Source organism: Pyrgilauda ruficollis, unplaced genomic scaffold (assembly GCF_017590135.1).
Source record: "Pyrgilauda ruficollis isolate IOZ18807 unplaced genomic scaffold, ASM1759013v1 scaffold100, whole genome shotgun sequence".
NCBI classification, from domain to species: Eukaryota; Metazoa; Chordata; class Aves; order Passeriformes; family Passeridae; genus Pyrgilauda; species Pyrgilauda ruficollis.
The window spans coordinates 1496871-1516240 of record NW_024508102.1 but is presented as its reverse complement, the minus strand read 5'-3'; the positions used below and the strand labels follow the sequence as shown (position 1 = coordinate 1516240).

The 19370-nt window shown below is 60.9% G+C and overlaps 3 protein-coding genes across 6 annotated transcripts; all 3 read left to right on the top strand.

Annotated features, from left to right (window-relative positions):
• Positions 1–1271: 1271 nt before the first annotated feature.
• On the top strand, positions 1272–3049 carry LOC121353690 (probable E3 ubiquitin-protein ligase makorin-1). The gene is made up of 6 exons (XM_041467750.1): positions 1272–1549; positions 1751–1842; positions 1951–2171; positions 2404–2514; positions 2607–2730; positions 2820–3049. Exons 1-6 carry the CDS (start codon positions 1315–1317, stop codon positions 2973–2975), a joined length of 939 nt encoding a protein of 312 aa, XP_041323684.1. The 5' UTR covers positions 1272–1314; the 3' UTR covers positions 2976–3049.
• A 442-nt stretch (positions 3050–3491) lies between these two features.
• On the top strand, positions 3492–9404 carry FANCE (FA complementation group E). Of its 4 annotated transcripts, none has more exons than XM_041467592.1 (12): positions 3492–3544; positions 4321–4570; positions 4806–5421; positions 5504–5548; positions 5834–5893; positions 5966–6109; positions 6189–6312; positions 6787–6862; positions 6968–7034; positions 7122–7247; positions 7354–7448; positions 7763–9404. In XM_041467592.1, exons 2-12 carry the CDS (start codon positions 4347–4349, stop codon positions 7764–7766), a joined length of 1581 nt encoding a protein of 526 aa, XP_041323526.1. In that variant the 5' UTR covers positions 3492–3544; positions 4321–4346; the 3' UTR covers positions 7767–9404. The 4 variants fall into 4 exon arrangements, with proteins under 4 accessions (XP_041323526.1, XP_041323510.1, XP_041323535.1 ...); XM_041467576.1 differs by lacking the exon at positions 3492–3544 and adding an exon at positions 3551–3858; XM_041467601.1 differs by lacking the exons at positions 3492–3544; positions 5966–6109 and adding an exon at positions 3551–3858.
• Positions 9405–13625: 4221 nt separating this feature from the next.
• LOC121353333 (inositol 1,4,5-triphosphate receptor associated 2-like) lies at positions 13626–19255 on the top strand. Its single transcript, XM_041467088.1, has 13 exons — positions 13626–13747; positions 14346–14417; positions 14520–14566; positions 15525–15600; positions 15831–15858; positions 16477–16617; positions 16729–16860; positions 17099–17246; positions 17727–17779; positions 18326–18376; positions 18477–18559; positions 18640–18747; positions 19006–19255. Exons 1-13 carry the CDS (start codon positions 13626–13628, stop codon positions 19163–19165), a joined length of 1221 nt encoding a protein of 406 aa, XP_041323022.1. The 3' UTR covers positions 19166–19255.
• The last annotated feature ends 115 nt before the right edge of the window (positions 19256–19370 follow it).

The following is a 19370-nucleotide window of genomic DNA, read 5'->3' as shown; positions in this document are numbered from 1 at the left end:
ACCCCCCAGGATCCCCTGTGCCCGGTTTGAGTGCTCTGGGGGAAGCTGTTCCACTGCTCCCCGTCTCTCCCATGCACCTGGGGGCACATGGAGCCGTGATGCTGCTGGGCAGGGGTCCCAGGGGTCCCTGTGTGGTTACCCCAGCAGGCAGCATTACATTATCCATCCGTTCCCAGTGTGATGGGGGAGAGAGCTGAGAAAGAAGTGAAATCCACAGGCTGAGTTAAAGACAGGACTGAAAAGAAGGGGGAATAGTAATACTAATGGTAAAAGGATTAGAATACACAGAATTTAGTGCTGCAGGCTGGGGTGGTGGCCCCGTGCACGCTCCTCGCTGCAAAGTCCTTGAGTGAGTGTAAACAGCGCTCAGAGCCCGATGCTATCAGCCAGCCCGGGATTGTCCTCCGCCCCAAACACGTGTCCCAGCTACCGGGGGAAAATGATCCCAGCCGGACCTGGGACTCACTGAGGCCATAAATAGCCCTGGGAGGTGGCCCAGCCCTCTTCAGTGCTGGGGAAGAGATGGAGGTGGGCTCGATGATGGCATCTGGGCCGTTAAGGGCCGAGGCAAGCTCTCTGAGACCCCTGTGCAGGTAAGGGCTTGAGGATGGGGTGGCTGGGAGCAGCTTTTGGGGGAGACAGGCTGGAGATGGAACTCCTCGCTGTGGGGGTAGGGAGTGGATTGGGGTGGCCTTGAGCCATCTCCCCGTTTCCCTACCCCCCTCCGGAGCTGGGGGTGGGCGGCAGAACTCCCGTCTGGTCCCCCTTCCTGCCTGCCCTTCTCCCTGCCCCATCCCTCGCTATCTCTGCTCCCAGAGAGCCCCCAGCCCTGTCCTGGGCTTCCTCTGCTCGGCAGTTAGCAGGAGATTAGGCTGGATGGGGCTGGGAGGACCCCCTGGCTCTGCCCTTGGCGAGGGATCCCAGACACCAGCCGGGGGAGCTTCCAAAATATATCCCCACCCAAACAAAGCTGGTACCGGGGGGATGCTAGGGCAGGGCTGGAGCAGGGTCTGACCCCGTCCACGCTGCTCCCCTGGCTAACAGGAATTTTGCCCGTGGATCCTGTCGGTGGGGCCAGAGCTGCCGCTTCTCACACGACAGAGAATCAGCCCGGGTCTGCAGGTACTTCCAGCGTGGGTTTTGTCGTTATGGAGAGCAGTGCAGGTAAGGAAGGGCTGGGGTGCCACGAGGATGGGCTGGGAGCCTGGAGGAGCCATGCTGAACTGATGGGACCCTCTGTCTTTGTCCCTGGGCTCCTCCAGCTACCAGCACATCCTGGAGGAGCCAGCACCGGTAGGGACACAATATGGTCTGATGCCTCACTGCCACTGGGGCCAGGAGCCTGGCACTGAGCCCACAGCCATGGACCGGGACCAGGGAGGAGCCCAGTGCACCACAGCCTGCAGCAAGACATGTGTGGCCTTCAAGTTCCCCAAAGTGGAGGTAGAAGTGGAAGAGAAAGACAAGAAGAACATCCCAGCACTTGGTAACGTCCCCCGTGGGGCCATCAGTGGAGAATTTGTCCCCACAAAAGCTCGGGGTGCCTCAGGTAGGTGCCAGGCTGCCCAGGGGACCAGTGGGGTGGCACTGGGATGGTTATAGTGAAGGAGCCTCTGCATCTTTCTGCCTATGACCAAGCTGGGCTGTGGAGAGCTCTGCAGTGTGAGGACTGTCACTGCTGAAGCTGCACGCTCTGAGCAGCCCACCCAGCTTGCTGAGCTTTTCCCCTCTGTGAACTCTCCTCCTGCAGGCTTCCAGCCACGAGGGCCAGCACTGGATCCAGGCTCCTCTGACCCCAAAAAGGCAGTTTTGGAGATGGCAACACAGACTGACCCTGCAAAGGTGGGTTTGGGGTCTCCTGTGGCCGGGTACTCCCCGTCACCCTGTGGTGCTCCCCGAGCCCAGGTGACAGAGCCAGGGCGTTGCCATGCTGTGCTGCTCTGCTTGCAGGTCCTTGCAGAGCCAGGTGCTGAGGCAGCCCTGCTCACCAGCGCAGCGCTGAGAGCCCGGAGTGAGGCTGTGGTGTGTGGCATCTGCATGGACAGGGTGTACGAGAAGCCGCTGCCCGAGGAGCGGCTCTTCGGGATCCTCCCGAACTGCAGCCACGCGTACTGCGTGGGCTGCATCCGCAAGTGGCGGCGCAGCCGGGCCTTCCAGAGCGCCGTCATAAAGTGAGTGGCCATGGGGACGTGGCAGGCTGGTCATCGTTCCCCCTTCTGTGCCCTGAAATTCTTCCTTGGGTCTGGTGATGTGGCTTTGGGATTGGCGTGACTTTGCTTTGGGAGCAGGTGCTTTGGAGTGGTGAGGGGTGTGGGGGTGCTGGGTGAGGCCAGGGTGGGTGCTGAGCCTGTGCTCCCTGCTCCCTTCTTGGGACACCCAGCTGCACCCATCACCCTCATCCAGGGCCTGCCCAGAGTGCCGGATCCCCTCCAGTTACTACATCCCCCACAAATACTGGATCTCAGATGTGGCTGAGAAGGAGCAGCTCATCAGAGCCTTCAAGGCACGGACAGGGTGAGTGCGTGGCACTGCTGCGGTTGCCAGGGCTGCGGGCTCCGTCTGCTGCTCTGAGAGCTACACTCACAACTGTGCTTGGAATCCCACAGGAAAATCAGGTGCAAATTCTTCCTCCGTGGCCACTGCCCTTTCAGGTCAGAGTGCATCTACCTGCACGAGCTGCCTGCCAGCTGGCTGCGGCGGCACAGGCAGCGGCAGCTCAGGATGCCCACTGTAAGTGGGGTGGCACATCCCGGGGCTGGGCAGGGCTGGGCTCATCCTCCCTCCTGGGAGTGTGGCTCATCCTCCCTCCTCTGCTGCAGGTGTTCATCCCTTCTTCCTCGGAGAGCTCTGACGAGGAGGATGAGGAGCTCTGCACGCTGGAGTGGGCTCTTACCGTGGCCATGCTGGAGACAGAATTTCCCCACTCGAGTTATGGCCACCAGATGTTTCTCATTGACTTCAGCGATTCCGACTGAGCCGTGGGGACCACGCTGGGCCTGGGTGCTGCTGGTGGCCTGGACAGCAGTGTCTGTTTTGACTCCTGCCGTTGTTTTGGGGTGGCCCCAGCCGTGGGATGTTGCAGGGATGGGGTGGGATGGGGAAGCAGTCTGTCTGGCATTAGTGGGTGCACCGGGGGAGACTCAGGGCACAGCCCCCCCTGCTCTGGCCGTGGTGCCCACTCTGCACCCGTGGGACACCCACGGGCGGGGTGGGCTGGGTGCTGGGAAGCAGCAGGCGGGGTCTGACATCCACAAGGGGGACCGGGCAGCAGGGGTGCACTGTTTTAAACCCTTTTTAGCCAAATCCAGGAATAATAAAACGGGTTGTGTAACGCTACGCTTCCTGGAGCCTGTGATCTGTGTCTGGGTGACCCACCCTCGGCGGGGAGCGGGGAAGGAAGGCGGTGTTTGGGTTGGAATTTAAGGGATGTTTGCATCACCAGCTCGTTCGCGCGCGGTCCGTTTGCGTTTCCCGGGGGCGGGGCCGGAAGCGGCGCCTCGGGGACAGCGGGCGGAGCGCGGCGGGGACGCGGCGACAGCGGCCGGTGGGTGCGCGGTGACAGCCCCGAGTGTGCCCGGGCTGCCCCGGGGGCGGGTGGCAGTGCCCGGGGCACGGCAGGGACCGGGGCAGTCCCAGCAGCAGCGCTTCCCCCCGGGAGGGCAGCGGCGAGGGGCTGGGGGTGCGGGATGGCAGCGAAGGGGTGATGGAGGGCACGGGGGGACTCCCGGTGCTCCCGCATCCTCGGCTGCCACGCTGATGCCGGGGTCGGCGCCGAGCACCCCGGGCGGGCGGTGATGGTCCCGTGCCTCCCGAGTGGGACCCGTGTCCGGTTGGGACCCGTGTGCGGCTCTTCCCTTTGTGAGTCATCCGTGTCCGGTGTCCCCTGTGTATGTGACCGTGTCCAGCTGTATCCCTTGTCCGGCTGTTCCCCGTGTGTGTCACTGTGTCTGGTCTACCCATGTGTGTGCCCCGTGTCCCGCTGTCCCCTGTGTCCGGCTGTCCCCCATGTGTGTGACCGTGTCCAGCTGTGTCCCGTGTCTGGCTGTCCCCCATGTGTGTCACCGTGTCCGGCTGTCCCCCGTGTATGTGTCCCTTGTCTGGCTGTCCCCTGTGTGTGTGACCGTATCTGGTGTCCCCTGTGTGTCACTGTGTCTGGCTGTCCCCTGTGTGTGTGACCATGTCCAGTGTCCCCTGTGTGTGACCATGTCCAGCTGTCCCCCGTGTGTGTCACTGTGTCCAGCTGTCCCCCGTGTCTGGCTGTCCCCCATGTCCAGCTGTCCCCATGTGTGTGACCGTGTCCGGTGTCCCCGTGTCCCGCAGGGAGCAGTGCAGCCCCCGCCGCAGCGATGGAGCCCCGGTGCCCGCCCTGGCAGCAGCTGTGCCCGCGGCCGTGCCGCCTCCTGCTCCACGCCCTGAGCTCGGGCCCGGCCGGGGCCGTGGCCGCTCTGCGGGCGCTGCAGCGGGGCCAGCCCCAGCAGGGCCCGGGGCAGCCATTCCCCTGGCAGGCTCTCACCGCAGCCCTGTGCGCCCAGGAGCCCTCGCTGGAGGGGACAAAGGACACCCTGGCTGTGTGAGTTGGATACGTTTCTAAAACTCGGTGTTTTGGGTGTCAGGTGTGTCCCAATTTGGGAGAGCGCATCTGGTCGTAGCAGTGACCCACTGGTGTCCCAGCTTGTGTCTGCAAAAGCTGCTGAAGGCATCAGGTGCCTCCTCTTGCTCCCTGCTGCTGTGGGACTCTGCTCCACGGGGCAGGTTGGGTTCAGGACAGGGGGATTTGCTCTGACCAGTCACCTCTCCTTTTCCAGCAAGCCACGGCTGCTGCTGCTGCCCGTTTTGTGCCAGAGGAACCTCTTCTCCCTGCTCCTCGTGGTGCAGGATGCAGTGCCACGGGACTGCCTTCACCAGCTGCTCCAGGCCTTGGAGCAGGATTCCCATGTGGATCCCTGGGTGCAGACTCTGGGGGATCTGCTCCAGCAGAGACCAAGGGCAGAGGAGGGCTCTCCACGTCCCACTGCCCTGTCTGCTGTGTGCCAGCAGCAGCTCAGGGGCCTGTGCCAGAAAATTGCCCAGAAGAAACCAGAGGGACAAAGAAGATTGAACTGGTGCTTCAGCAAACAGCCTGGTGCCCCTGACTCTGTGCCTCAAGGTGGGAAGCGTAAGAAAGTGTCGGAGGAGAGCCTGGAGTCGGACAGTGAGAGAGAGGGGAAGAGGTTGCTGCTGCAGGAGGTGGCATTTGAGCCCCTGGGGCCCCAGGAATGTGGAGATGTGGCAGAGGTGGAAGAGGAGGTGCCTGAGGAGCCTTCAGGGGACACATCTGCTCAGAGCACAGATAAGGCTGCTCAGGACAGCCCCCAGCAGGATGGGGAGCTCAGGAAGATTTCCCAGACAGAGCTGGCAACAGAGGTCCAGTCCTTTGTCCAGGTACTGGGTAGGGTTTGCTGTCCCCTTCCAGCCAGTGAGCCTTTACAGCCTGATTCTCATTCCTTCATCTCATTTCCCTCAGGTGCACGGACAGGGGCTGAAAGTGCTGCTGCTGCAGGAGTCCAATGTAAGTGTTTGCTTCTGCCCCTGTCCTGGAGCTGATGCTCTAAACAGCCTCATGCCAGGGCCTCGGGAGGGGTGGAAAAGGAGGTGAATTTCACAGAGCCAGCTGGATGGGGATAAAAAGCCCTGTTGGTACCTCCTCTGGGTTTGGGATAGCAACACCTGCCTGCACCTTGCAGTGTGAGGGGCTGCCTGTGGGCTCAGTGATGGGGGGAAGGGAGAAGCCCTGGAGCTGTATTTTGTATTTTGGTTTATTTGGTGCATTACTCAGGACGGTGTTTCTCTCCAGCACTCCGAGCTGCACGTCCCCCCCAAGCTGAGCATCCTGAACAGCTGCACCCCCAGCCAGGTGAGCCCCAGCATGCTGCTGCAGCTGCTGCAGGGGGCCTGCTGCTGTCCCTAATGCCCTGTGCCACCCCAGCTCGAGGGGCTGTGCTCCTTCCTGCAGCTCTCCACGTGCCCAGAGCCCCTCCTGATGCGTTTCTGCAGCTGGCTGCTGGCTCTGAGCCCCGACCTCAGCCACAGCAGTGCAGCCATCCTGGCAGAGCAGCTCTTCCTCAGGCGAGTACGTGCCAGGGCAGCAGAGTTCCCTGCTCCCTGTTCCCCTCTCCACTGTCCCCACCTCCTGCCTTTTGTGTCCCCAGGTCCTGTCCCTCTCCCAGCCGCCTTCCCGACACCTCATGGCTGCCCTGACTGCGTTTTGCTCCAAGTATTCCCATCCCTTGTGCCGTGTGCTGGTGGCTGCGGCGCTGCAGGAGCCAGGGGAAGGTGTGCTGGGCTGGTGGGAGCTGGAGAGGGGCATTTGTCATGTGTTGGGAGCCATGGAGACCTCAGGCTGGTTTTTCAGGGCAGGCAAACACTTGGGCTTGGGATGGGAGATGGGTTTGCAGGTGCCTGAGGTGGAGGGGGAGGGCTGGCTAGGCTGGCTGCTGGCTTATTTTTGCCCAAAAGGGCTCCTGGCAGCTCCTAATGCTCAGGGCAGAGCTGCCCCAGCGTGGCTGTGCTGGGAGGAGAGGGTGAGCCCCTGCCACAGTGGCATCCCCTTTTCCCAGACTGTTTAAACCCTTGCTGCAGCTGGGCAAAGGAAGCAGGATTATCCTGAGCAGTAGAAGGGGGCACTGCGTGGTTTCTGCCTGTCCTGACTGGCACATACTCCTGTGAAGAGGTGCCAGGAAGGGCCAGGCACATCCCCATGGATTTGGCAGCCTCTGGAGGCTCTCCCCTGCTGCTTTGGCCCTGCAGGTGCTGAGCAGACCAAGCTGATGTGTGAGCTCGTGGAGGAGTGCCTGGAGCCCCACTCTGTGCAGCTGCTGCTGAGGTGAGGGCTTACAGCTCTGCTTTGGCCTCACCTGGGTGGGTGCAGCTGGCTCCAGCCATCTGGGGGCTCCAGCAGGGCCACCTTCCCTCCTCACTGTCCTTCCAGCCACGTCCTGGAGGTGCCTTTGTCAGAGAAACTCCTGCCAGTACTGCAGGCCGTGCTGGGCCGGCAGGTGAGGAGCCCACCTTGTCCCACGGGTGTCCTTGATGACTCCAGCAGTGCTGGAGCACTCTCCTACCTGCTCCTGGGCCTTTTCCAGGAGGTGCTGCCCGCTGAGCTCTTGGATCTGCTGGTCCTGACTCTGTGCCAGCAGGCTCCAGCCTTCTCCACGTCACTCAACTTCGCCAAGCTGGTGACAGCCGTGCTCACGGTGTACCAGAGCCAGGTGAGCCCGGCCAGGGCTGCTCCTGCAGCTCCTGGGGCCCAGCCCAGAGGTCCCAGGTGGGCTCCTGGCAGGGCAGGGCTCTGAGCTGGTGCTGCCTCCATCCCAGGTCAGCCCAGCTCACAGGAGCAGTCTGGCTGCTGTCCTGGACCGGAGCACGGCGGTGCTGAAGAAATCCCTGCAGGCTGTGCTGGGAGGGGCCAGGTGAGGTGGGACAGGGGGGTCTCTGTGCTGGAAGGGGCCAGGTGAGTGGGGACAGGGGGGTCCCTGTGCTGGAAGGGGCCAGGTGAGGTGGGACAGGGGGGGTCTCTGTGCTGGGAGGGGCCAGGTGAGTGGGGACAGGGGTCCCTGTGCTGGAAGGGGCCAGGTGAGATGGGACAGGGGTCCTGTCACGGCAGGCTCTGCACCCTGGGCTGTCCCAGGGTGGGGAAGCAGAAGGTGCCACTCCTGCCGTGGCAGAGCTGTGCATGGTGGATGTGGCAGTGGCTTTCCTCTTCCTGATTTTTGTCTTTCCTCAGGTGACCACCCGAAGGAATCGTGAGGGGGGAGCTGCCCGGCGTGGAGGACACTCCTTGCACAGCTGCACCCTCAGTGGATGAGGTGGGACCCTGTGAGGGGGGTCTGTTCCCCCCCAGGGCCTCCTGGCAGCACCTGGCATGAGGGGGCTCCTGCTGGCAGTGCCATCCCAGCCCCCCACGCTCCCTGGGGCTCGGAGGGGTCTTGGTTGAACAATTCATGTGTTTCCAGGTGGACAATTCATGTGTTTCCAGGTGAACAATTCATGTGTTTTCATGTGTTTCCAAATGGACAATTCATGTGTTTTCAGGTGAACAATTCATGTGTTTCCAGGTGGACAATTCATGTGTTTTCAGGTGAACAATTCATGTGTTTCCAGGTGGACAATTCATGTGTTTCCAGGTGTTTCTGTGTGTTTTCCCTCGGGCCTGCCACACTCTACGAGGTGACCTGGCCCTCCTGTGCTGGGGGCCAGGCAGGACACAGCCCATGGGGAACTTCCAGGTGCTCAGTTTTTACTGCCCAAAACCCTCACTGAACCAGGACAGACATTGATTTGAGGCTGCATGAAGATGATAATTCTGGATTTAGTTCACCATCTTGATTTGACCTCAGCTCATTCCAAGGCACGAGCTCCGTGCACGTCCACATTCCTGCTCCCAGTGGTGCAGGCTGGGCTGCTGCTTTGTGCATCTGATCTGCTGGGATTTACAGACCTCTGGGTGCAGGAGAGTGGGATTTAACTGAATGCCAGCTGAATTTAGCTGGGAAATTTGAGTGTTCTGCTTTAAATCCACCTTTCTTTCCTGTTTGCCTGGCCCGTGAGGGGCTGTGCTGTGTGTGACACATTTCTGGTGATGGTGGCAGTACTCGTGGCCCTCATAGTGCTTGTGTGGCATGACTGCTCAAAGTTCTGTCCTGTATTCTTGAAAGTACCCACTGGAAACCTCATCTAGGCACCTCCTGGTCTGAGAACTGGGAAGAAAAGGTTGGGACAGAGTGGAGACTCAGGCAGGCAGAGCTGGGGTTTCAGAGGAGGTTTTGAAGCATTGCATATTTCAGGAGCTATTTAAAAATCCATAAACATCTACAAAGGGAGAAGGAGAATTACAACATGCAGATGTGACTGCTCCAGGTTTGCTCAATTTAAATCCCATCCAGAGGAAGGAAACTCTGAAGCATTAGGTGACACTCTTAAGGCTGAGAGCCAGGTTTCTTTATGTAAGAATCTCTTAAGCTATTTTAGGTGACAGTGGACTGATGAGGCTTCAAAGTCCGCATTAGCTGGAGGATGGAAACCTCCAGGGGGCCAGATTGTTGATGTGTTTGCATTCCAGTGAGTTAGTGGCTGAGTAAAGTGAAGCTATTGTAGGGCTGCCCAAAATACGACATAAATAGAAATTGTGCCACGATCATCAAGGTCTGAGCCTGCTCTTCTGGCTTTATTAGGTAGCAGGCTCTGATCTTTGCAGCTTCCCTGCAGAGCTTCTACCGAGTGACCTCGGTGTCATTGTCCCCAGTGCTCTGCCTGGCTGCTGGTCACATGGAGATGGCCACTGCCTTGTGGCAAGAGCCTTCTTAGCCCTGGGTTTGCTCTTGGCTGCAGCTTATCGTGTGCTGTGGGTTCCTCTGAGGTGCTCATGCAGATAATTGTGGCAAGAGCCTTCTTAGCCCTGGGTTTGCTCTTGGCTGCAGCTTATCGTGTGCTCATGCAGATATCAATCATGGAAGGGAACTGGGAGCACACCTGGGGACACTGCTTGTTTATCTGGAGGTGGGCAGCACAGAAAAATTCACTTTTGACTCCTCTTGACCCTTTCAGGAACTTTAGAATCCATCCTGAGCAGCTCAGAGAGGTGAATGCAGCATAAACCATCAGTCAGATTTTACAGTTCAGCAGAACCTTGGCCAAGGGTGGCGGGAGTGCCAGGGCTGGCTCTGTCCTTGTCCTGGTTCAGAGCAGTGGTGGTGAAGTCTGAAGCTTTGTCTGAGACCTTTCCCAGGCTGCAGGCAGCAGGCAGTGTGTGATTTCCATCCAGTTAACTTGTGATCATTGGCAGTGCTTCCTCACCTGCTTCCTCTTCTGTTTGTAGAGTTTTACTTCACCTTACAGAGGGGAATTCCCTTTTTGGTCTCGTAGTTCTTGGGGTTTTTTTGAAGGAAATTCATCACATGCAGTTGCATGGGTTGTCTGTCCACTCTGCTGCCTCCACACCCTGCACAGGGATTTTTGAGCCAGTTTCATGGCAAGATGATTCCTGCCCTGCCCAGGTGCCCTGTGGGGCTGTGCTCAGGCAGCAGTGAACCTCTTTGGGGTGAGCAGGGCTGGGGGGTCCGTGGATGTTGAACACCAGACACCTGATGCAGGGACCTTGGGCCATGCAGCACCTGGTTGGAAAGGGCTGAAACTCAGTGGCTTTCCTGAAAATAGCCTGTTTACATCCCTCAAGGGCTGCCCCTCTCCAAACAGGAGCTCCAGGTTGTTGCTGTTTCCCCCCCTGCAGTGCCAGGGGTCCCCCCACTTCTCCCTGCGTGCCCAGTGGCAGCCTGCTAATCTCACCTGTAATCCCCAACGTGCTGGTGCAGTTCTGCCTGCAAACCTGGGGCCTGTGACACCCAAATGTGAGCCTGAACTGCTCTGGGGGAGGCTCAGCAATATTTATTTACTGAATAAAAAAGAAGAACAATTTTCCTTCTTGTCTGTTTGGTGGTTTTTTTTTTTTTTTGGGGGGGGGGGGGGGGGTTTTGCCAACCAACTTTTAATCATAAGACAAGAATTGTGTTCTCTCTGGGATAGCCTGGTGGCTGCCAGGTTCCTGTCAGCTAGGGAAGCCAGGGCCACAGAAAGGTGGATTTGAGGGAGGGCTGGGCTGCTGTTTTGTGCCTGAGCCCCTGCACAGCCCTGTAAATCAGCTTGCTGCATCAGTGGCAGCAGTCAGTGGCAGCCTGAGCAGCTTTCCTCCAAGAAGTGAATAATCCAGATGACCACCCTGTGATCTGAGCTGCGAGTTCAGCTCGAGCTTCGGGTGCCCTGGGAGGTGCTGCTGCCCCGAGGGACCTGCCTGGAAGGAGGACAGGGGACAGAGCTGCAGCCACATGCTGCCCCTGGGCTGGAGATCTCCCTGCAGGCTCTCCTTCCTCCCCGCTGAACAGGTCTGTGTGAGGGGAACGGGGCTGCTTTTCCTGCCTGGAGCCTCTGCCATGCCTAGCAGTCACGATTTAGCTGCTCCCAGCTTAAAAATAAGAATGCCTAAAAAATCCCCGCGTGCTTTATGAGGTGCTTTCAGAGGCTCTTTGAACTGGTGGTTTGTGAGCAGGGGCATTGCCTCCTGTGAGCCCTCCCTCGTGGACCTGCAGATTTGGGACAGAAGGAGGATTTTTTGGTGGCTGTGGGAGGGAACAGAGGCACCGGTGCCGTGTGTCCTTGGCTCTGTGTGCCCCACGGAGGTGCCAGCTGCTGTCCCTGGGGAGGAAGCTGGGGCTCTCTGCGAGGGGTCCCCACCTCCACTGCCCCTGTTTTGTAACCGGGGGCTGCACTCTGCGCTCTCACTCTGGCAGAGCCTGGGCAAAGCCTGCCCGGGCACTGGGAGATGCTGTTTGCCCTCTCAGGGCTGGAGGGGTCCGCAGCCCCCAAGGGGTCCCTGGGCTTGGGGGGCAGCAGCAGCTGCTCCGGGTAGGGCTGAAGGTGGAGCCCGAGCCGCTGTAAGCTCATTAGGGGAAGAAAGCGGCTTTGGAGATGCGATGGATCCGAGCAAAGGGCTTGGGGCACTGGGGGATGGCCGGGGGGAAGGTGGGGCTGCTGAGGGGGGCAGCAGGGACGGGGGTCCTGGGCAGAGCGGCTTCCCTGCATCGCCGAACACCGTGCTACAGGGGCTGCTCATCAGCTGTTCCGGTTGAGCCTGGTGCTGGGTTTAACCTGGGGCTGGGTTTAACCTGGTGCTGGATTTAACCTGCTGCTGGGTTTAACCTAGTGCTGGATTTAACCTGCTGCGGGGTTTAACCTGCTGCTGTGCCCAGAGGCTTCACCCTGGGCTGGGAGAGGGACTTTGTGGGCTTCCTGCATCTTTCTCTGATCATTTAAACATTGTAAAACAGCTTAAATGGCTTCTCCAAGCCCCCTTATATCTGGAAATCTTTTATATCTGTTTTATACCCCATGAAAGCTCGGGGGGACCCCCACGCTGCCCTGAGCCTCCTGCCCGGGGGTTGCTGAGGCTCAGCTCCGCCGACCCCGGGCACGGAGGGAGCAGTCCCGGTGTTTCCCGGCTGTGCCAGGGAGGCAGTCCCGGGGTTTCCGGCGGTGCCAGGGAAGCAGTCCCGGTGTTTCCCGGCTGTGCCAGGGAAGCAGTCCCGGTGTTTCCCGGCGGTGCCAGGGAAGCAGTCCCGGTGTTCCCGGCGGTGCCAGGGAAGCAGTCCCGGTCTTTCCCCGCTCTGCCCGTCCCCGGAGCGGGTGCAGGACCTGGCTCCTCACCAACAGCAGAGGTTTCCCGGCCACCTGCGGACCACTCCGCCCGCCCTGGCCGGCGCGGGGAGCTCCCGGGCTCTCTCACGCATCTCCTTTAAAGGGCTTCTCTCCTCGGGCTCGGCCCCGGCTGCTCCTTCTGCCGCAGATGCGGCTGCTGTGCCCGCGGAGGCAGCGGGGCCGCCGCAGCCCCGAGCCCCGAGCCCGGCCGGGCTGATGGGGACCCAGCAGAGCTGAGTGCCGGCTCCGAGCTGGGGGCCCGGATCTGCCTTCGGCTGCTCCGGAGGAGCTCAGGCAGGTAAAGATGTCCCGGGGAGCGTTTGGTCGTCGCTGAGTTGAGGGAAAGGCCGGTCTGACATCTCAGGGGGTTCCTTGTGCTAAAGCAGCTGCGGGTCTGGTATCTTTTCCATCTGTGGCACGAAGATAAGGAGCGAGTGTCTGTGAGGCTGTGGGAGCTGCGGGAAAGCAGCAGCCGGCAGGGGCTGTGATGGATTGAGCGCTTTGCAGCAGGGACCAGCCCTCCAGAGCGCTCTGATGCTGCTGCTGGGATGAGTTTGGCTGATCCCTGCTGGCTGGAGGCCCTGAGCCCCTGGGTGGAGGTTTCGGCGATAATTCCCACTGTACAGGTGTGAAACGGGCTGGCTTTGACAGGTGCCAAGTGCTGCTTTTTACACCTTCATCAGAGCTGAGCGGGCACTGGGAGCTGGGCGAAGCTGAGCTTGGCCAAGGCTTTGCACAGGCACGTGGGATTCAGGCAGTCCTTGCTCCCTGTCCCCCTAGATCTCTCCTGCATTTCCTGTCTTGGACAAAAAATTCCCCTTCCGTCCTAGATCTGCGTGTCCATGAGCACCGGGACAGCCCCTTGTGCACAGCGACTTCACCGTGGGCTGGGAGAGGGACTTTGTGGGCTTCCTGCATCCTTCTCTGATCCTCTAAACATCATAAAACAGCTTAAATGGCGCCTCCAAGCCCCCTTATATCTGGAAATCTTTTATATCTGTTTCTGGGAGCTCAGGGACTGTCGTGTCTGCAGCCTGGGGAGGAGGGGGTTGCTGCAAATCCACGTCCCTCCAAGAAGCTGACCCGCACCACAAACCCAAAATGAGGATTGCCCCGGGGGAAGGAAATGGGGGTGGCAAGCAGGAAAGTCCACCCTGTTAAATTTGCCATTTGCCTCGCTCCATGCCCGCCCAAATCCCTCCAGCCTCCTCCTGAATCCCAGCGGGCCTCCCCACCTCTTTTTCCCGCAGATGCCTCCACGCTAAAGCAGAGGAGCTCGAAGCTCCTGCTGGGTGAGAAAACGCTTTAAAAATATAACATTTAGAGGCGTTCTCCATCTGCGCGCTGCTAATGCGGGTCTCTCACCATAGGTGTGCTGCTCCTGGAGCCTCTGCACGGCCCAGATGAAGGCGCTGGATGGGAGCTCGCCGGGACAGGGCGAGGAGGAGGCGCCGGGACCGGCCCAGGGGCGCCGGCGGCGGCAGCGGCAGAGGGCGAGCTGCCGACCCAGCCCCTCACCTCGCAGGTATGTGCACAAAAAGCTCCCCCCCAGAGGTTCTTGGGGTGCCGGCAAGGATGGGACAGGGACGGCAGTGCCAGGCAAGAGGCACTGAGCATCGTTTTGGCGTGGTGGCAAAATTCTCCTGCAGCCACTGCTCTCAGGCTCGCCAGGAGGAGAGGGAGAAGCTCTGCTGCGGCTTCCAGGGGGAAAAGTTTGGGGGTTCAAACCCTCTCCCTGCTGGGTGCTGGGCTCTGCACAGCAGCCCCTGTGTCTCCAGGCACTGGTGACCTGTTATCAGCACCAGTGAGCAGGGATGCTGCAGAGCTGCCAGACCTCCTGGCGCCCAGGACTGGGTTTTGGGGTGATAAACCTGTCCCGGTGCACTTTTAGGGGGGCCTGCCATCCCCGTGGGGTGCTGTGCTGTGAGATGATGCCTGCCTGGGCTCTGGGTGTGCTGTGGTGCTGGAAGAGGCCGGCTCGCAGCGAGGTCCGCTTGGCAGCCAGAGCGAAAAAAAAAAAAAAAGGAAAAAAAAAAAAAAGAAGATAGTGCTGAGGCTGGTGACTCATTGCTGGCTGGAAACGGCTTCGCCGGGTCCTCTGTGGGGCTCTGCGGCGGCGGCAGGAGCGGAGGGGGCGGCTCGCAGAGCGGGACGGGGACGGAGCAGGCTGTGGAGGATGCTCGGGAAGGACCCAGGTCCGGAGCAGCCCCACGGAAGGAGCTGGGGCAGCGTGGGGAGTGGGATACTGCCGATGCTTCCTGAGTTTCTTTAGGGTTTACCCGGGATTCCCTCCACAGGGAGCAGCAGGCAGAGCTGGCCGGGCTCCCCCCATCTCCGGATGAAGGTAAGGGCAGCCCAGGCGGGGATGGGGTCACAAGGGTGGGTTTTCCACCCTCCTCCCTGAGCAGCAGGAGGGTGTCCCCTAGCCTGGCAGCACCTGCCTGCAACCCCTTCCAGCCCTGGGACCCCAGCCCCATCCCCTGGATTTGCCTCACCAGCTGCAGCCCACCCTCTGCACTGGATCCTCCTCCCCCTGACCTGGCTCAGTTTAGCTCCAGCTCCCTTAATCCCACAGGGATTTTGGGGGCACACCTGCCAGCTGACGTCCCTTGGGAGCCTGCAGGCTGCAGAAGTGCCAGTGGCAGTTTTGGGGGTCTCTCCTGAAGTGGTGTCAGGCCGGGGAGGGGGCCCTGCTGCCCAGCCCCCAGCAGCCTTTCTGTCCCCAGGCAGGATGAGCAGTCCCCAGGGACACCCAGCTGGGGTTTTGGCCAGGAGCGAGCAGAGCGTGGAGCAAGTCAGCGAGGTGAGAGGGAGGTGACAGTGGGGGACAAACCCTGCCTGGTTCCTTGGGCTCAGGCAGGCCCCCAGCCCCTCTGTGCTGCTCTTCTCGGGGTGCTGTGCAGCACCAGGGAGAGGTTTGCCCCAACAGCACCTTTGTGCCTCTCAGGAGCCAGGCAGGGCCGTGCAGGAGCAGGCTGTGCACCCTGGGGACAGTGACAGGACTGAAGGAGGTGGGTGAGTCCCCATCTCACATCCTAGCTGGGTCCCCTTAGGGGGAGGTTTGAAGTAGCTGGGGATGAGCTTGGGAACGTATTCTGGTGAGGGTCACCTCCCCTGGTGGGGACATGGGCAAGGGGAGACTGGCCTGGGAGGAGCCAAAGCCCCCCTGATGCTGGGGAAGGATTGGGATGGTTCCAAAAGAGGGGCAGCACCCCCTGCTAGGGCAGGAGGACAGAGGGAGGAGGGAAGGCCCAGGGAAAGCCCTCATGTGGGTCTCTTGTGGCCCCACTGCCTTCCTGCAGGTGCAGAAACCCTGGAGGAGCCGCTGCTGAGTCTCCCCAGTGAGCTCTCAGTGCTGGACAGGCTTGGCTTGCACAGGTAAGACCAGTGAGCACCTGCATCCCTCTGGGGGTGCAGGACAGGGGGGTCCCAGGGCTCAGAGATTGGACTTTCCTCCTTTTCCATTGCACAAGAGTTGCTGTCCACACAATGGGCACTTGGCTTCCCACTCCTCGTGGTGGCTGGCACCCCTGGGAGCAGAGCAAGGGCATTTTCAGCATGCAGCCCCCATGATGCCACCATCCCTGACAGCACTTCTCTTTCTGCAGGGTGGCTTTGACCGAGCAGGATCTGGAGGTGAGGGCTGCTGGGGGCCGTGGGTGGGCTGGGGAAAGGGGACACAAGGACAGACACCGTGCTGGCTCACCGTGCTGGCTGTGCCCTGCTCCTTCAGCACCGCAGGCCCCTGGCAGCCACCTCATCAACCCTTTCCCAGAGATGCTTTTGGCAATTGGAGGCAGCTGCATTTCCATGAGCCTGTCCTCTGCGTGCCTGGCAATCCCACAAAGTGCTCTGCAGCTGCCGAAGAGCGCCCTTAGCCGGGGAGGTGGCGGGAGCCTCGCTAATAAAAATAATTTCCCTGCGAGTGCCAGGGCTGAGTCAGGCTCAGCCACCAGCCAGGACCTGCAGCGAGGGCTGGCGTCTGCCTGGCGTGTGCTCCTGCCAGGAGGGCTCAACATTTCCGTGCCTTATCAGCTGCCTGGGGGACGCTCAGCTGCCTGGGGGACGTGTCTCCCCGGGCTGGCATCTCAGGGGACTGTCCCCAGCATGCAGCAGCCTGAGGGTGCTGGGGCAAGGCAAGTGCTAATTGTCTTTAGCACTGCCCTGGTTGGTGGCACGCTGGGAGGTCTGTCTGTGCCTTGGGGACAGCAGCACGTGGCCCTGGTGGCTTCCCTTCTACCTCTCACCCCTCAGGCAGCCTTTGCCCACCTCGCCCTGGCTTTTCGCTGCGACGTGTTCACCCTGCAGCAGCGGGTGCAGGTGGAGAAGCGGGCACGGGATGCAGCAGAGGAAAACATCCAGGAGGAGCTGGGGCAGTGCCGGGCTGCCCTGGAGGTAGGTGGGCACCGGGGCAGGGGGCTGGCACGTGCTGGCATCACCCAGCCCCAGAGGGGTTTGGACAACTCAGAGTGCCAGCTCCAGCAGCTCCATCCTTTCCCCCCACAGAGGCTGGGCCGGTCCTGTGCCAATGCAGGCTGCAAGGAGACGCTGCAGCAGCTGCAGCACAACCTGGCCGTGCTGTCAGCAGCTGTTGAGCGGGCAACCAGTGCTGCAGAGAAACTGGGGGCTGTGCACCAGGTGAGCGATGGAGGTGCTACACACAGGCTTGGGGACTCATCCCTGGGCTTGCTGGGGTTTGTCCCTCCTCCTTGACCTCATGTTTGTGCTCAGCAGGGTGTGAGGGATCCATCCACCTGCCCCGGGAGCGGGCAGGGGATGCACCTGCACTGCCTGGGGGGAGGCACGGGGAGGGACTGGCAGAGAGCTGCTCCTTAGAGACTTAGGGGCCCTGATCCCCCATCCCACCTGGCTGCAGGAGGCCCGGATGAGCCGAGCAGCAGAGGTGATGGTCCAGCACGTGGAGAACCTGAAGCGGCACCACCAGCGGGAGCACGCGGAGCTGGAGGAGATGAAGCGCCTGATCCAGCAGAACTCCCGCAACCGGCAGCTGGCAGAGACCCAGGGTGAGGTGGGCTCTGCCACCGGGGCCTGGGCAGGGCTGGCACCCTGCAGCAACCCTGCAGGGCTCGGTCCTGAGCCCCTCTGGGGGGTCAGTGTGACCTGCACCACAGAGCCAGTGGTGCTGTGAGTTGAGGGCTGCTAGGGGGGAGCAGCTGGTGGCAGTTGTGAGGGGACAGTGGAACAGCAGATCAGTGTGGGAGCAGCCACAGATCAGTGTGGGAGCAGGTGCTGGCAGCCAGAGAGCCATAACCCAGCTGGGAATGCAGGGCCGGGGGCCCCCTGCACAAAAAGGGCTCTGTTCCTGAGCACCAAGCCCCACAGGTGCCACTGTGGGCACAGCACCAGGTCCCCCTGCCTGGGGCACCACCTGTGCCAAGCACAGAGCACATGGCCAGGACAGCTTTCAGTGGCAGGGAGCTTTGTGACCTTCTGTCACATCTTAGTGCTGGGGATGATGTAAGGCAGCTTCTCTTTGCTCTCAGATGATGTGGAGCCACGGCTGAGACCTCACCCCCTGAAGAGAACTTTCCAGCAGGTAACTGGTCCCAGTTCAGGAGCCTTGGAGCCACTGCCTCCCCATGCCCTGCTGCCCTCCCCCACCTGGCTGTCCCCACACACCCACCTGTCCCCAAACAATGTCACTGCAGCCAGCTGCTTGCTGCAGGGAAGATCTGCTGGGATGAAACAATGCAGGGGCAGCCTCGGAGAGCTGTTGGCAGTCAGGATGCTCAGCAAGCTGAGGGCTGCCTGTGCAAGAGATCTTAGGCAGATCCTTCTATTGCAGGGTCGTAGTGCAAGACCCACAGCCTGGGCTGTATTTTAGCACCAGCTTGAATCCAACACTGATCCCCCTATAGCTCCAGAGGCAGGGGAGGGGGTCAGGCAGCCCCACCAGCACAGCTTGCAGCAGTAGTGACAGGCACAATCCTCTTGGCTTTGACCTTCCCTGGCTTTCCAGCTTCCCCTCTTAGCTCCAGTGGGAGCTGGCAGTGTCCCGTGGTGTCCCTTGGCTGTGCTGGGGAGGTGATGGGGAAGGAGGAGGTGAGAAGCACAAGGCTCACCCCCAGCCCCTCTGTTGCAGGGCTCTGCCCGCCGCAGGGTCAGCATCGCCGTCATCCCCAAGCAGCTCTTGGTAAGGACGTGCTGGGTGGGGACAGCCAGCAGCTGTGTCCCCAGCCACGCTGCCACCGCGGCTGCGTGTCCCCACTGATGCTCCCCCCTTGGGTGCCCAGCCAGGTGCCAGCCCTGAGAGCCGAGCAGCCCCCGCAGGTGACCTGGAGCCCGAGGGGGCCCAGCGCTGGCCCAGCACCCAGAGGTAACTGCGCTGGGTGGCCGTGGCACCTGCTGCCACAGGCCCACGTGGCACAGCACTGACCCCGTCCTCTCCCTCCCCAGGAGAGAGCTGGAGCCACAGGACAGCACTGTGACAGAGAAGCTGGTGGCAGAGGCAGATGGCAGAGGCTCAAGCGCAGGGAACGAGGAGCCGGAGCAGCTTGGGCTGACGTGAGCAGCACCCTGCGTGTGCCCAGCATCCCCCCACGGCTGCTGGCCTCTCTGTGGTCCCCAGCACTTGGGCAGGGGGCTGGGGGATTTAGTGGTGGAAGGTTGGGATGTTGCCCATGCCCTCCTCAGGCTTGTTCACTTGGGTTTGTAACAGGGCAGTGAGGTTTGGGGCCGAGTTAAACATCCTCCTTGTCCCCAGATGGGGTGGAGGTGGGATTTGCTCTCCCCCACGGATGACAAGTGTCACCTTCTCCCCAGGTCCAAGGGGTCTGCAGCGGAGCTGTGGCGTCCATGGCTCTTCTTCCCACAGCACTACTGGCTTTTCTTCTGGCTGCTTCTCCTGAGCATCGCCTTCCTCCTCCTCGTGCGTGTCCTGGAGCTGCAGCGGGTGCAGTCTGCAGCATCATCCAAGGCCTAGCTGGACCAGGGAGGGGCAGCTCAGAGGCATCTCTGCTCCTTCCCCACGTCCTAAAACACCAAACCCCTAGAATAATAAAATGGGAGGAAAAATGGGGGAATTGTAATGACGGAGCAGGGGCTAGGATCTGTGGTAGGATCTAAGCTATGGTTGGCACCTCCATATAACCATGAAGGGTTCAGGGAGCTGCAGCAGCTCTCACTGA

Excerpts from the sequence above, each read along its gene's own strand:
- LOC121353690 (XM_041467750.1), top strand. The coding sequence starts at position 1,315 with ATGCCTCACTGCCACTGGGGCCAGGAGCCTGGCACTGAGCCCACAGCC. Across the intron at positions 2,172-2,403 it reads TTCCAGAGCGCCGTCATAAA|GGCCTGCCCAGAGTGCCGGA; the intron begins GTGAGTGGCCAT and ends ACCCTCATCCAG. Across the intron at positions 2,731-2,819 it reads GGCAGCTCAGGATGCCCACT|GTGTTCATCCCTTCTTCCTC; the intron begins GTAAGTGGGGTG and ends CCTCTGCTGCAG.
- FANCE (XM_041467576.1), top strand. The coding sequence starts at position 3,795 with ATGGTCCCGTGCCTCCCGAGTGGGACCCGTGTCCGGTTGGGACCCGTG. Across the intron at positions 6,110-6,188 it reads AGCAGCTCTTCCTCAGGCGA|GTCCTGTCCCTCTCCCAGCC; the intron begins GTACGTGCCAGG and ends TTGTGTCCCCAG. Across the intron at positions 7,248-7,353 it reads TCACGGTGTACCAGAGCCAG|GTCAGCCCAGCTCACAGGAG; the intron begins GTGAGCCCGGCC and ends CCTCCATCCCAG.
- LOC121353333 (XM_041467088.1), top strand. The coding sequence starts at position 13,626 with ATGAAGGCGCTGGATGGGAGCTCGCCGGGACAGGGCGAGGAGGAGGCG. Across the intron at positions 14,567-15,524 it reads CCCCCCATCTCCGGATGAAG|GTGCAGAAACCCTGGAGGAG; the intron begins GTAAGGGCAGCC and ends GCCTTCCTGCAG. Across the intron at positions 17,780-18,325 it reads TGAAGAGAACTTTCCAGCAG|GGCTCTGCCCGCCGCAGGGT; the intron begins GTAACTGGTCCC and ends CCTCTGTTGCAG.